General features: G+C 43.0%; 1 protein-coding gene across 2 annotated transcripts in view; it reads right to left on the bottom strand.

Moving 5' to 3' along the window:
- Positions 1-5,583: 5,583 nt before the first annotated feature.
- FERMT1 (fermitin family member 1) overlaps positions 5,584-14,911 on the bottom strand; it is a 46,883-nt gene continuing 37,555 nt past the window's right edge. For both annotated transcript variants that reach the window (XM_032213385.1, XM_032213386.1), the window contains 2 exons: positions 10,264-10,405; positions 5,584-6,691 (listed from right to left, as the gene is read on the bottom strand). In XM_032213385.1, coding sequence (XP_032069276.1) covers positions 6,518-6,691; positions 10,264-10,405 — 316 coding nt within the window. In that variant the 3' untranslated portion in view covers positions 5,584-6,517. The remainder of the gene's footprint in view (positions 6,692-10,263; positions 10,406-14,911) is intronic.

Here is a 14,911-nt window from a genome sequence, read left to right on the forward strand (position 1 = left end):
GCCCCAGGCCTATCGGAACAGCCAGGTTTTAAGGGCTTTGCGGAAAGCCTGGAGGGTGGTGAGGGTCCGAATCTCCACGGGGAGCTCATTCCAGAGGGCCGGAGCAGCCACAGAGAAGGCCCTCCTCCGGGTGGTAGCCAGTCGGCATTGGCCAGTGGATAGAATTCGGAGGAGGCCTAATCTGTGGGATCTAATCGGTCTGTTGGAGGTAATTGGCAGCAGGCGGTCTCTCAAGTACCCAGGTCCAATACCATGAAGGGCTTTATAAGTGACGACTAGCACCTTGAAGCGTATCCGAAGACCAATAGGCCCTGGAGCCCTTGAAAGTAGTGGGCCCGCTATTCCAAGTCATCTAGGGCTATATAAAATGAGCAAGAATCATTTTTCATTACATTTATTCATTATATTTAGCAATTCTTTTATATTATATTTTTGGGAATGGTATGACATTCTTTCATGATGAAGAGAATCATTCGGTGTGCTGATTTTTACAGAAAGCCCTGGTTAATGGCACTGTTTTTGTTTTAGGAAATTAAGAAAAAAATGCATTAAAATTGCTGCTTTTGCCACTGATTGTGGATTGCTATCCTGATAATGTATAGGAAAAATATTTAGTTCTTTATCAAGGGCTGAATCATTCTGCCAAAAAATTATTTGGTTTAGGGACTCGAGTGTTTTTTGAGTAGTAGCAAATAATATTTTCTTGCCATGTGCCATTTCCATTAATACAATATTGTAAAGTCTGAATTACTTGTCTTTTTGATTGGTCTGCTCCTCCCCCCCCCAAGAGATTTTAAAATAAAACTAAAGGTACTTCCCTTCAAAAGTAAACCAAGTGGTTTAAAAGATACTCATACCTGATTTGTGGAAAGAAAAAGGGAACAATTAACCAACTTTGCAATTCTGTGCCCAATGAAACCGAAGTGAAGCCATTTGTAAGGCCAAATTTCTAAATAAACCTACCAATCAACAAAGGGATTCTTTAAAAAATGCAATTGTCACAAAATGCTTTTCCTCATATTATATGAATGTTGAATCAGTTTGGTCTTCCTTGTTTGTTTAAAACGGGTCTGTTCCAGAGGTAGGTTGCTCCCAGTTTGTCCAAACTGGTAGTGGTACTTTGGGCTGGGTCACAGAACCGGCAGTGACCCAGGCTGGCCACACCCCCGAACCAATTCCCTGGTTGCCACTATCATTGCCGGCATGTTGTTAGTAGTGCACACACCAGAGGTGGGTTCCTACCAGTTCGCACCTATTCGATATAACCAGTTCGTCAAATCTACCGAACCGGTTAGAAGAGGTTCCACCAGTGGACCCGGGAAGCAGGCCACACCTACAGAAGAGGTTCCAAAAATTTTTGAAACCCACCACTGATCCTTGGATATGATTATTCTACACTATCATGCTCATATTTCTAAAACTCAGTGCCTCTGTGAAAGGTAAGGATGACTACTGCGTTTGTGGTGCAATCAGAACATTGCGTGTGTTGAAGTTGTTTTAACGCAAACCAAAGATGCCTTTTAAAAAACAAGTTTACATCATATTCTTATGCATGCCAGTGCTGTGTGTGAGGTAATTTAAGGTGGTTCTGACAAGTATCGTCGGCATCTTCATATCCGGTCACATGGGCGGCAAGCCACTCCCATCCGATCACATGGGTGGCAAGCCACTCCCACAAAGGAGGCCACACCCACAGAGTAGGTTCGAACAATTTTTGAAACCCACCACTGGCACACACGTGTGCAGTTCACTGTAAATTGTTCTGCACATGCGCGAAGAACAATTTACATTAAACTGCACATGCGCACGTAGCAAACCGGTAATATAACCGGGAGCAACCCACCTCCCTAGCCAAAATCTTCTATTAAGCAGCATAAGGAACACATCCAATGGCGGCTGTTAGCTGAGCTCTTTCCATCTCAGACAGCAAAAGACAATCTTAAACAGTACAATAGGTACAAGGAAGTGCCAGAAATATATTGCCCTGCAGGTCTCTTCTATGTATGAAAACCCCTCCCCAATATACAGGCCTCAGACATCCATCTTTCCCTTGTGTAGCAAATCATTATGCTCTGGAATGTTGCCGCTGAAAGCCTGAATTCTTTATTGACACAGGAAGATAAACAGAACCCAGCAGCCCGTCCCAAGAGGAGATGGTACCCTGCTTCAGAGAAGAATTCCTCTCCCCTCTTCCTTCCCCCCACCCCATCAGCAAATACCGAGGGTCCTTCTCAACCTCAAGACTTATACAAGGTGAAACCTGGAGTTGAGAGGCATTCCCAGGAAGTCCCAGGGATTAGTGAAGTTTCAAATAGCTGAACAACAAATTGTGAAATTTCAAATAGCTGAAAACATCCAATGTTTTTTTAAAAATCCAAGTTAAAGTTTCACATAGGCAAAGAATCCGGGTACTCCATGGGAAGTTTTGAAGCCCTTTTTAATCCAGGCATGAAATGAAAGGAATATCCAACATGTAAAATCTTTCAGAATTCACTTTCAGAAAAAGAGGCAATTTTTCCACTCCCCTCACAGGTATTCTTATACATCAGGACCACAGTTTCATGGTGCCCTCCTATTCTCTTATGGCTTTTCTTTCTTCTTCTTCCTGTCTGTTTAGCTCAGGGACAGGATATTTGTTTCAGTTTGAATGGAGGACACACATGGAGAACTGTTTAAAATAGAAGCATATGGCTGTAGGATTTATTTAGGAAATGGGTTCCACCACAAATGCGCGAACGACAAAAGCGCATCTCACTAAACCGCGGTGACAAAACCGCGGTGACAAAACCGTGCCGACGAATGAGCGCTGAAGCGCGCCGACAACAGCGCGCCGACAGAAGCGCGCTGTAACATAACCCTAAAAATAACCCTAAACCTAACCCTAAACCTAACGCTAAACCTTACCTTAACTTAAATCGCGCTTCTGTCGGTGCGCTGTTGTCGGCACGCTTTTGACATCGCGGTTTTAGCGCCGCGTTTTTGTCGGTGCGCTTTTGACGTTCGCGCTTTTGTCGTGCCACGTAGGAAATGTATACACTATCTTAATCCAACTGTATTCTAGGCAGCCCACCATGTACAGAGAATAATGCATTCTAATATATATTATTCTATATTATATGTACAAAATAATATATACTAATAATAATAGCACAATACTATAGACAAAATATAATTATTATAAAGCCCTAAAACTATATGGTTCCAGATGCAGAAGGCTCCATAATCTGTGTTTTATCTGGTATTATTATATTTTTATTCTGCCTCTAATATATGGAATGGAAACCTGGTGATAATGGGTCTAAAACAAGAAACCGAGAATAAAAAAAGATACTATTAAGAAAGAGCCAAATTTATACACTTCTGAATGACCTCTGGTTTGTAGAGGTATTCCTAGACTTTTGTTTGTATAAATCCAAATGGCATAACTTTTGTGACAGTTTCATTTATTTTACAAAGAGTACCTCTATGGATTTCAATTATCTTATTATTCCAAATAACTCTCTGGAGATAAAAGGACAAAGCTATAAGTGAAATCCTGAAGGTGACAATCTCAAAAGAATGCCGGGAATATAAACTGAAAATATTAACTGAAGGGGAAAAGATTCCAAATTGTGTTTATGCGGTAAGTTACCTTGTAATTCCTCAGTATCAAATCCCCCGTCCTTTAATTTACGGTTTCATCAACTTTATCACTAGTAATTGAAATAAAATATCCAAACAATTGAAACAGTTTAAAAACATTTCAGAATTTATTTTATTTGATTGCAACTAAAACATAGCAAAACATCAATAAAGCTAATTTTAATCACTATTCTACAAAATTCAGAAACTGCTGAAGCATTTTATAGTAAAAAAGTGAAAATTAAAAAAGGACAAAAATATGATATACAGTAGGAACAAAACAGAAGCTCTTTTGATTAAAAGGAACTGGATTCTCTTTGGAGCCGATGATACATTTAGAATTTTGAAAAAGTCTCCTTCCAAAATGTTTATAAAATGGCTGCTATAGGGTGCAAAGCCAGTCATCCAGTTTACAGCAAGGCAAATTTATGATGCTGAAAATAAATTGATTTTTCATTCTACACACTTACACTCAGTCACCCTTTATTTTTGCAACGTGAGATCCATTCACCTGTGCTATGCAGGCCTCTCCCACTTGACTTAATCAGGCACAAATATAAGGAAATTTAAAACTCTGTAAATTGACCCTTGAAAAATTTATCGAAACATTTTTGGTTGCAATTGTATGGAGAAGCCCCTGCAATTTTCTTGGCAAGATTTCAGAAGTGGTTTGACATTGCCTACTTAGGGCTGAGAGAGAGGACCGGCCCAAGGTCATCCATGCTTAGGCAGCACTAAAACTCACAGTCTCCTTGTTTCTAGCCTGGTGCCTTAACCACTACACCAGTGTTTCTCAACCTTGGCAACTTGAAGATGTCCGGACTTCAACTCCCAGAATTCCCCAGCCAGCGAATGCTGGCTGGGGAATTCTGGGAGTTGAAGTCCGGACATCTTCAAGTTGCCAAGGTTGAGAAACACTGCACTAGACCAAACTGATTATTAAAAAATACTATGCTAATATATACTATATTCATCTTTCATTTCTGCTGTCTTGTCATCTTTTCCCATGAAATATCAGTTATAACAGATAGTGATACATCTACGAAACATTGTATCTTAGTACCTAAAACAACATTAACCTATAAGTATGTAGGGGCAAATAATACTAGGAAAAATAATGAAATTGAATGCCCAATTATTTCGATGCTAATTTAATCAAGAAAAGGTCAAAGGCATAGGAAAAATGCCTTCATTCAAGGATAACAGGGATGAAGAATCTGGCGGAGTGGTTGGGGTGCAGTACTGCGGGCTATTTCTGTTGACTGCCAGTTGCCTGCAATTTGGCAGTTCGAATCCCACCAGGCTCAAGGTTGACTCAGCCTTCCATCCGGTTTACAGTAAGCAATATGCTGACTCTATAAAGCGCTTAGAGAGGGCTGTAAAAGCACTGTGAAGTGGTATATAAGTCTAAGTGCTATTGCTATGGCAGTTAGAATCCTTAGCACAGGTCTCCTGCGTGACTAGATGACCTCCAAGGTCCCTTCCAACTGTTAGTTTACTGTTTTACCTCTCAAGCAACTACCATAAGCTCTAGCCTCATATGCAATAGAATTGGAATCCAGCCACTAGGGGGCAGTGTTGTGTATTTAAGATTTAACGGACCAGAAAATCTCTTCCTCCCTTTTTTCTTAGCACATCTGAACAATTCTTGCTTCTACTTCTCTCCACTGTAACCACTAGTGGAAGAACCAGCCAGGAAGAATAGAGAGGAAAACATTGTTCCATGTTTGTGTCAAGGTGGCGCAGTGGTTAAATGCAGCACTGCAGGCTACTGCTAGATCAGCAGGTCAGCGGTTCAAATCTCACCGGCTCAGGGTTGACTCAGCCTTCCATCCTTCCGAGGTGGGTAAAATGAGGACCCAGATTGTTGGGGGCAATATGCTGACTCTCTGTAAACCGCTTAGAGAGGCCTGAAAGGCCTATGAAGCGGTATATAAGTCTACTGCTATTGCTATATTGCTATAAAATAAGTATCAGTAATTGAATAATTGCTCTCCTCCCAGAACAGGAGCCTTTCCAGAAAGTTTTAAGACAATCTATTAACACCAATTAAAGTCTACAACACACAGTGAAATAAGTTGGCTCAAGAATTCCTATAGTTCTAAGAATACGCTTCCAGAAACATTCCAGTTCCACAAGTTCTTTTGAAAGCAAGATATGCTTTGAGTTTGGATTAGTTTTCTTCTCCAGTCCTCCAGACTAGTGCAAAGGATAAATATCATTTCCAAAAGAATATACTTCCCATAAATACATTATCTGTGTTGCAAGAAGACTGGTTGGGCAGCAGGCAGCTCTCTTTAGAACAATGAATTCCATTGACTGGAAAGGCTGTAAAGGACGGTGATTCAGTGTTGACAGGTGTGCAAAAGGGGACAGTAAACGACAACTGGGCTGCTCTCCAACAGATTGGCACGCTAAAATGTTTTCATTTTTTTGTTAAGAAATACCTTTTACTTTAATTCAGGAGATTCTTAAAATAAATATAAAACCGAAACCAGAAGCTTTCTTTTTGGATTTCATGGACCAAAAAAAAAAAAAAGCTAGAATGTTTTCAGAAGAGTCTTCTATTATGCAATTAGTTGCCTTGTTCATGGAATTTTGTGAAGGCTTCCTCTGACAATCTTCCATTTATAATTCTGTCTCTTTCCACCATCAGCCTCCCTCCCCCAATGGTCATGGAAGAGAAGACAATAAGTAGAACATTGATTTTTGATCAGAACGTGAAAAGCTCTCCATCTTGATGCCAAAGGCTGATGCTTTGCTTCACAGTATGCCCGCTTCCTCTTTATCGATTTTTATTAAAGGAATCAGGCAGGAGGTACCAAGGAGCCATTTAAGCGGAGCACCATCACTTCTGGCCCTTCTCTGCAGTTCAGAAAAAGCTTCTGGTTCCCTTTCATTCCCTTCCACCGGTTAATTTATGGAACAAGTCTTCATCCAACGTCTCATTCTGGTCTTTGGAACGGGTTGACAGGAAAATATAGCCGCCAATGTATTCATGAACCACTTTGCAATTTGCACTCAGGCAAGCAAAAGCAATAGATACATTCTGATCGAACTCAATGGCAACCTGAAGGGGAAAGACAATTGAAATACCAAAAATATAAATGCTGTGATTGCAATTTTCTTACTGCTCTAGGTTCATTAGTGTGAAAAGAATCACATGAGGCACAAATGTCTTAAGGTTAAATTTGGTATATCCTAATCAGGGATGAGTTGCTCCCGGCATTACTGCTCATTCGGTGTGCGTGTGCATGCACATTTGCACAAAAATAGCTTTGCGTATGCGCAAAATGTAAAAAAAAGGAAAAAAAATAAAGTTGTGCAATTACAATTGTTCTCCGCATGTGCAGAACTGAAAATCAAGATGGTGCCCCCATAGGAGAACCAGTTCAAGGGTGTGGCAGTTCTGGGTCGCTGCCAGTTCCAAAGTCCCAGGCCGCCAAATCACTACTGGTTCTGCTGAACCAGTCTGAACCGGTAGGAACCCCCCTCTGATCCTAATACAATATTTCTCAATCTCAGCAACTTTAAGATGTGTGGGCCTGAACTCCCAGAATTCCCCTAAACAGCATTCTGGGATTCGTTCCACATGTCTTTAATGTTGCGGAGCTTGAGAAACACTGACCTGTCCTAATGGCTCACTTTCTAAAATTTTGTTTTCCAGGGAAAACATTCCTTTTTATTTTAATTAGATTAATTAGAATTCTTTATTGGCAAAGTGTGATGAGACACACAAAGAATTTGTCTCAGATGCATAAGCTCTCAGTGTCATCTTCATCCTCTTTTAACAATCCCATAATCCCTTGCTGGGCAACTGAATTGAGCTGAGTTTTTATTGTCCGGATGCTCCTCTTGTTGCCAATGAGGTTTTATTCAGCAGATATATTCTCTGTGTGCCCAGAGAGAGAAATATCTGCCTCTACCTAGGATTGAACTAAGCTCTCGGTGTACATACAATAATAGTGATACATAGAGATTTTCCACCAAGCATCAGAAGTGACAGAAATGAGAAGCTGTGGGGCAGGTGGCGCAGTGGTTAAATGCAGCACTGCAAGCTACTTCAGCTGACTGCAGTTCTGCAGTTCGGCTGTTCAAATCTCACCGGCTCAGGGTTGACTCAGCCTTCCATCCTTCCGAGGTGGGTAAAATGAGGACCCGGATTGTTGTTGGGGGCAATATGCTGACTCTGTAAACCGCTTAGAGAGGGCTGAAAGCCCTATGAAGCGGTATATGTCTAACTGCTATTGCTATTGCTAATCCTATTCCATGTTGGGCCTGCTGACCTCCCTTCCTTCAATCTTTCTACATTTTCCAGGAAAGACTCTTGAGGGATTTTTTCCCCCTGCAGGGAGAAAAATCAGTTTTGAAAGGATAATTTAGAATGGACCCATGACAATTTCCTGGGATTCTTCATGCACCTGCTATAGCTAGCATCATCATAGACCTTTTAAAATGAATGTTTCTGTGGCGATTTTCCCTTTTTCGATATTGGCAACTTTTCCTGCAATATTAGCAATAGCAATAGCAGTTAGACTTATATACCGCTTCTTAGGGCTTTCAGCCCTCTCTAAGCGGTTTACAGAGTCAGCATATTTTCCCCAACAACAATCCGGGTCCTCATTTTACCCACCTCGGAAGGATGGAAGGCTGAGTCAACCTTGAGCCGGTGAGATTTGAACAGCCGAACTGCAGAACTGCAGTCAGCTGAAGTAGCATGCAGTGCTGCATTTAACCACTGCGCCACCTCGGCTCTGCAACTCAATAGATAAAAATCAAACCTTGGGTGGGGGGGTCATCAGTGTGCCTTGTCTCACCCTAATTCAAAATAGAAACTTTAGAATACAAACTTTATTCTGAAACTTTCTCCTAAATGCAGAAATACATTTTGGCTGATAGCAATGATGAGAAAGCATTTAGGCCATAGGGGGAACCACAGAGGCCTATTTCATGTATTAATGGAGATGCTAATTCATGGCCGTGAGAAATATCAACAATCTCAGATGTGCAGATGATACCACTCTAATGGCAGAAAGTGAAGAGGAACTGAAGAGCCTATTGATGTGGGTGAAGAAGGAAAGTGCAAATGTTGGCTTGAAACTCAACATTAAGAAAACTAAGGTCATGGCATCCGCCCCTCTCAATTCCTGGCAAATAGATTGCGGGGGGGGGGGGGCGGAAATGGAGGTAGTGACAGATTTTACTTTCCTGGGCTCCAAGGCCCCGCAGATGGGGGCTGCAGCCAAGAAATTAAATGACGCTTGCTCCCTGTGAGGAAAACTATAGCAAATCTAGACAGCATACTAAAAAGCAGAGGCATCGCCCTGCCAACAAAAGTGCATAGAGTCAAAGCTATGATATTCCCAGTTGCAATGTATGGCTGTGAAAGTTGGACCATAAGAAAGGCTGAGTGCCAAAGAATTGAGGCCTTTGAACTCTGGTGCTGGAGAAGACACCTGTGAGTCCCTTGGACTACAAGGCAATCAAACCGGTCAGTCCTAGAGGAGATCAACCCTGACTGCTCTTTAGAAGGCCAGATCCTGAAGACAAAGCTCAAATACTTTGGCCACCTAATGAGAAGGAAGGACTCACTGGAGAAGAGCCTGATGCTGGGAATGATGGAGGGCAAAAGAAGAAGGGGACGACAGAGAATGAGGTGGCTGGATGGAGTCACTGAAGCAGTCGGCCTGAGCTTAAATGGAGTCTGGGGATGGTAGAGGACAGGAAGGCTTGGAGGAATGTTGTCCATGGGGTCGCGATTGGTCGGACACAACTTCGCAACTAACAACAACAATTCATGGCATATTACTATTCATAAGCAGTCACATATGGGGCTGGGTGATGGCATTTGATTTAGCTCAGTGTTTCTCGACCTTAGCTACTTTAAGTCCTATGGACTTCAACTCCCAGAATTCCCCAGCCAGCTCTGCTGGCTGGGGGATTCTGGGAGTTGAAGTCCACAGGACTTAAAGTCGCCAAGGTTGAGAAACACTGATTTAGCTTGTTGCCTATAATTTACCTCTCTAGAAGGCAGCATAGGAAAAAAATACCTCAAAAAAGACTTTCATTATACAGTTGCTGTGTCTTAACACAAAACTCCAAAGGACACGCTTGTCCATTTGGATAGTCCTCGGTTCATAACCACAACTGGACCAGAATTTCCACTGCCAAGCAAGGCAGTTGTTGAGAGTTGGTGATTTGGTGACCTTTTTTTTGCTACAGTTGTTAAATGAATCACTACAGTTGTTAAGTGAACCATGCAGTCCTTTAGCAACTCCAGTTTCTCCCATTGACTTTGCTTGTGTGTGACTTGATGGCAACAACAAATGCTAAAAGTAAGGTTGTCTTTAGAGAAGAGGCCTGAGGGAAAATTCTTCTTGAAAAGCATTTTCTGTCAGCAGAGCCCCATCTCAACCAATGAAACAGTTGGAAAAAGTTGTGATTAGGGAAGGGGAATATATCTTTCCACCTCTCCCATTTTCTATTTAACAACTTGTTCTCTTCTCCAGAAAACTTTTCTTCCACTAGCATTAAACAAAATATTTTGCAATTCTTCAGTCAACTGTTTCTCGGGTGAAGGAATTTTAATCAAGTAGCAACAGATCAGAAACGGTTGCTGTCCCGGAAACACTTCATATTTACCTGCCGTATCTCCCAGTTAACGTTCCATTGTTTCATATTTGAATACCTCCAAGTTGTAATTGGGTCCCCAGTAGCTGTGTCTATTCTAATCAGCCTGTTATAAGAAATCCCCAAGATATCGTCCTTCTTGCTTCCTTTAAATCTAAGGGAAAGAAGAAAAAGAGAAAAATCCAACCAATCGCTTTTGTTTCTCCAAGCAATTATTCCCATGTGCATTAGAATGGAACCGAATGGAATAGAAGCTGGAAAGGACTTTGGAGGTCTTCTAGCCCAGCCTCCCTCTCCTCAAGCAGGAGAACCTACCAATTCTGATAAGTGACTTCCTAAAAGTCTCCAGTGATGGAGAGCCCACGATTTCTGAAGACAAGCTGTTCCACTGGTTAATTGACCCCACTGTTAAGAAGTTTCTCCTTAGTTCTAGGTGGCTTCTCTCTTTGATTAGTTTCCAACCATTGTTTCTAGTCCTGCCCTCTGATGCTTTGGAGAATAATTTGACCCCCCTCTTCTTTGTGGCAGCCCCTCAAACACTGGAATACTGCTGTCATGTCCCCCACAGTTCTTCTTTTCTCTAGACTAGACATATCCAATTCCTGCAACCATTCTTCATATGTTTTAGTCTCCAGGCCTTTAAATCATCTTAGTTGCTCTCAGACTGAGCAGCAGGAGAAAAGAATTACAGGTAGTCCTTGACATACAACTTCTCATTTAGCAATTGTTTGAAATTACAAGGGCACTAAAAAAAAAAGACTTAAAACCAAATTCCTTGCAGCACCCCCATTGTCATGTGATCAAAATTCAGATGCTTGGCAGCTGGCATTTATTTACTACAGTTGCAGATTCATGTGATAGCTATTTGACACTTTCCCAGCTGGCTTCCGACTAGCAAAGTCAAATGGGGGAAGCTGGATTTGCTTAATAACTATGCAATTCACTCAACAACTGCAGTGATTAAATTAACATCTGGTGCCTAAAGGTTCATAAAATCAGGTGTGATTCACTTAACAAATGCTTTGCTTAGGGACAGGGATTCAAGTACCAATTGTGGGTTGTAAGTCAAGGACTATCTATATATGGTCTTTTTCATAAAGCCAGTGCATTAAAAGAGCAGGAAGTGATTCGATTTAGGGGCATTTTCCATTCACATTTGATTCCCCTTCTCACTCCAGAGGTGGGTTCCTACCAGTTCGCACCTATTTGGTAGAACCGGTTCGTCAAATCTACCGAACCGGTTAGAAGAGGTTCCACTAGTGGACCCGGAAAGCAGGCTACTCCTACAGAAGAGGTTCCAAAATTTTTTGAAACCCACCACTGGTCCTTGGATATGATTATTCTACACTATCATGCTCCTATTTATAAAACTCAGTGCCTCTGTGAAAGGTGAGGATGACTACTGCGTTTGTGGTGCAATCAGAACATTGCGTGTGTTAAAGTTGTTTTAACGCAAACCAAAGATGCCTTTTAAAAAACAAGTTTATATCATATTCTTATGCATGCCAGTGCTGTGTGTGAGGTAATTTAAGGTGGTTCTGACAAGTGTCATCGGCATCTTATATCCGGTCACATGGGCAGCAAGCTACTCCCATCCGTCACATGGGTGGCAAGCCACTCCCACAAAGGAGGCCACACCCACAGAGTAGGTTCGAACAATTTTTGAAACCCACCACTGTCTCACTCCCAAATCAATACTTGTGAGTCGGGCTATTGTGTGCATTTTGTTATACCCCTTTTGCTAATGCACATCTTTGTGTGTTCGTGTATCTCTAGGCATTTTCTTTTAAATGGCAATTGCATTTTGGGTTTGCGTATCAGTTCAGGAAACACAAATATTGTTAAGTTAGCATTCTGAATTCAAATCGGAAAAACTTCCCCATGCACACTAGCGGAAAGGACTGACTATAGTGCCATCCCAGTGAAAGTTACTGCTGAGGTGGAAGAAGGGAGGAAGCAGGGAAGGGTGCAGTCCTGTCAATCATCAGTTGCAAACAGAATTTTTATGCTTCCCTCTACTAGCCAAATATAGAACTACTAAACATACTTGGGAAAATAACCATCTAAGCCAGGGGTCCTCAAACTTTTTAAACAATTCACGGTCCCTCAGAGTGTTGGCGGCCAGGCTGGCTGGGTGGGCATGGCTAAGTGGTCATGTGACTGGGTGGGTGTGGTCAATTTAACAGTCCATTGAACAATGCACACAAATTAAACTTTAATTTGTTTTGCTCCTGTTTTGGGGGTGTTTTATTTGCTTTTGTTTTCATGTTGCTCTTTTGTTTGCCTTTTCTTTTTACTAGATCATTTTTTCGTTTGCTTAGGAGCCTAGCGATCTAACTCAATTTTGCAGCAATTCTTCTCAGCTCCAAGGAACTTAAGAAATTTCTCTCCCTCTCTCTTTCCCTCTCTCTCTCTCTCTATCTTTAATTTTGATTTTATCTGTCTCTCTTTATCTATCTTCTGGAGGCAGGGAGGTGAAAAACAGGCCTTTTTTGTCAGTTTTTTTTTGGCATCTGTGAACTCTGTTTTTCATCTTCCCCGTCTCCAAGATGTCTCTGCAGGCCAAAAGTGTTGGCCTTACTTTTCAGTTCCAGTCCACGGGGCTCGCGAAGGTAAATCCTGCGCTTGGCCAAAAGGTGGGCGGGGTAACCTTGTGGTCCTGCGCGGGTTGGATTAATGGCTTCAGTGGGTCGCATGTAGCCTATGGGCCATAGTTTGAGGACCAATGATCTAAGCAGATAACTTTCCGAAGAGGCTTTTTGACTTCTGGCATGGCCTAAAAAAAGTTAATCCAGATGATATTACGTTTATGCTTGTTAACCCTGAAGGGCCAGGTTGAGGCAGGCCATCCTGAAGAAATTCTATTCATGAGGTTATTACAAGCTGTCACTGATTTAATGGCACATGATCAATCATAAGTCTGGGTTAGGTGCTGGCAGAACAGCCTGAAAATGGTGGAGCTGTCAATATGTGACACCCAGTGCTAGGAACAGGGGGAATTCCAGTGTTCGATAGATTCAATAGATTCTACTTTTGCTTATGTAATCAGAATTATCAATCATGTTTTCATGTTCTAAAATAATTTCCAATGAAAGGAAATGGCCACTGCTTGATATTGAAAGGCAGAATATATTTTTAAAAGAAGCCACAAAGCAGATGTTGCAGCCTTGATTATTCCCAGAAAGGTACCAAGAACATTGTGGGAAGAGATTATATTATATATAAGCCAAAAAAAGGGTTACAGGTAGTCCTTGGTTTGGGACCATTTGTTTAGCAACCATTCATGGTAATGAAGGTGCTGAAAAAGTTGGACATATAACTGGTCCTTAGAGTTCCAGCTGTTGCAGTATGCCAGGGGTGGGCTTCAAAATTTTTAGCAAGGGGTTCTCTGCCCAGTTGCTGGGTGGGTGTGGCCACAGTGGGTGTCGCCTAGTTGGCCTCCTGCACTATGGCAGGGGTGGTGGTTTTGTCCTCCTTGGGCTCTGGAGGCTTTTCTTGAGCCTTTGGGAGGGTGAAAAGGGCTTCCTGAGGCTCTGGAGGCTGGAAACGAGCGCATTCCGGACCTTCCCAAACTTCCAGTAGGCCCGCTTTTTGCCCTCACCGAGCTTCCACATGTGCTCTGCACTTATCTGCATCCAAAACGGGCCGTGTGGGGACTCCTGGGAGAGGTGGGGTGGGCGTGGCCAGCCAGGAGTGGGATTTGGGGGTTCTCCAAACTGCACAGAGTCTTAGCTAGAGGTTCTCCCGAACCCCTGCAAACCCCCAGCAGCCCAGCAGCTGATATGAAGACGCCATTATATTCTGCCATCATCACCACCACCACCAACAGATCTTCCTCCTCATTTTTCTCCTTGGCATATCCACCTTCTTCCTCTTCTCAGCATTGGCTGCCTCTCCCTCCTCTGGGCTTTCCAACGTTGGCTGGCCTTAAGGCCCACAGAGAGGAGTTCTATCAGTATTGGGTTCAGAGGTAGCAATGAGGGATGGGGCAATGGTGAGCGCAAGCCCAGTTCCAACAGAGGCCCTATGGGGCTTGAGGATGACCAGTGTTGGTGAGCCCCATGGAAGAAAGGCAGACAAAAGTGAAGGGAAGGAAGAAGATAACAATGGTGCTGAAGAGGATAGAGAGGAATGTCCAGTGGCAGTGATAGCAGTTGGTAGATGGTGGCAGTAGAATATCGAGGGGTCTTCATTTCAACCATGCTGTGCAGGGTGGCCAAAAGCATAGGGGGAGATAAGTGTGGGAGGAGTAGTTGAAATGACAGGGGAAACAAGTCAGCCTCTTCTGCAGTGGTGGGTTCTGGATCACATTGCAACTGGTACAGTTGCAACGGGGCCTGGCGTCCACTACATGAATGTGCGCAGTGTGCACGCACACATGTGCATACGCGTAGCGCACGCATGCATCCTTACCTCTTGCGATGCCTCTGCGAGCCTCCATGACACTCCAGCTGCTCGGCGGAGCATCGCGCAGGCACCGTGTGTTCCGTGCGCTTAAGCGCCGAAGAGCTCAAATACAGGTAAGGAGCTCGGGCGGGTGGGCGGGCCCTCCGGAGCACCGTACTGGAACGCTACCTGGTGTTTCAGGCACGCACCGGTACGCCTGTACCAGGGCGTACCGCCTGCAACCCACCACTGCTCTTCTGGCTCAATGATCTCC

Source organism: Thamnophis elegans, chromosome 3 (assembly GCF_009769535.1).
Source record: "Thamnophis elegans isolate rThaEle1 chromosome 3, rThaEle1.pri, whole genome shotgun sequence".
Lineage (NCBI taxonomy): Eukaryota > Metazoa > Chordata > Lepidosauria > Squamata > Colubridae > Thamnophis > Thamnophis elegans.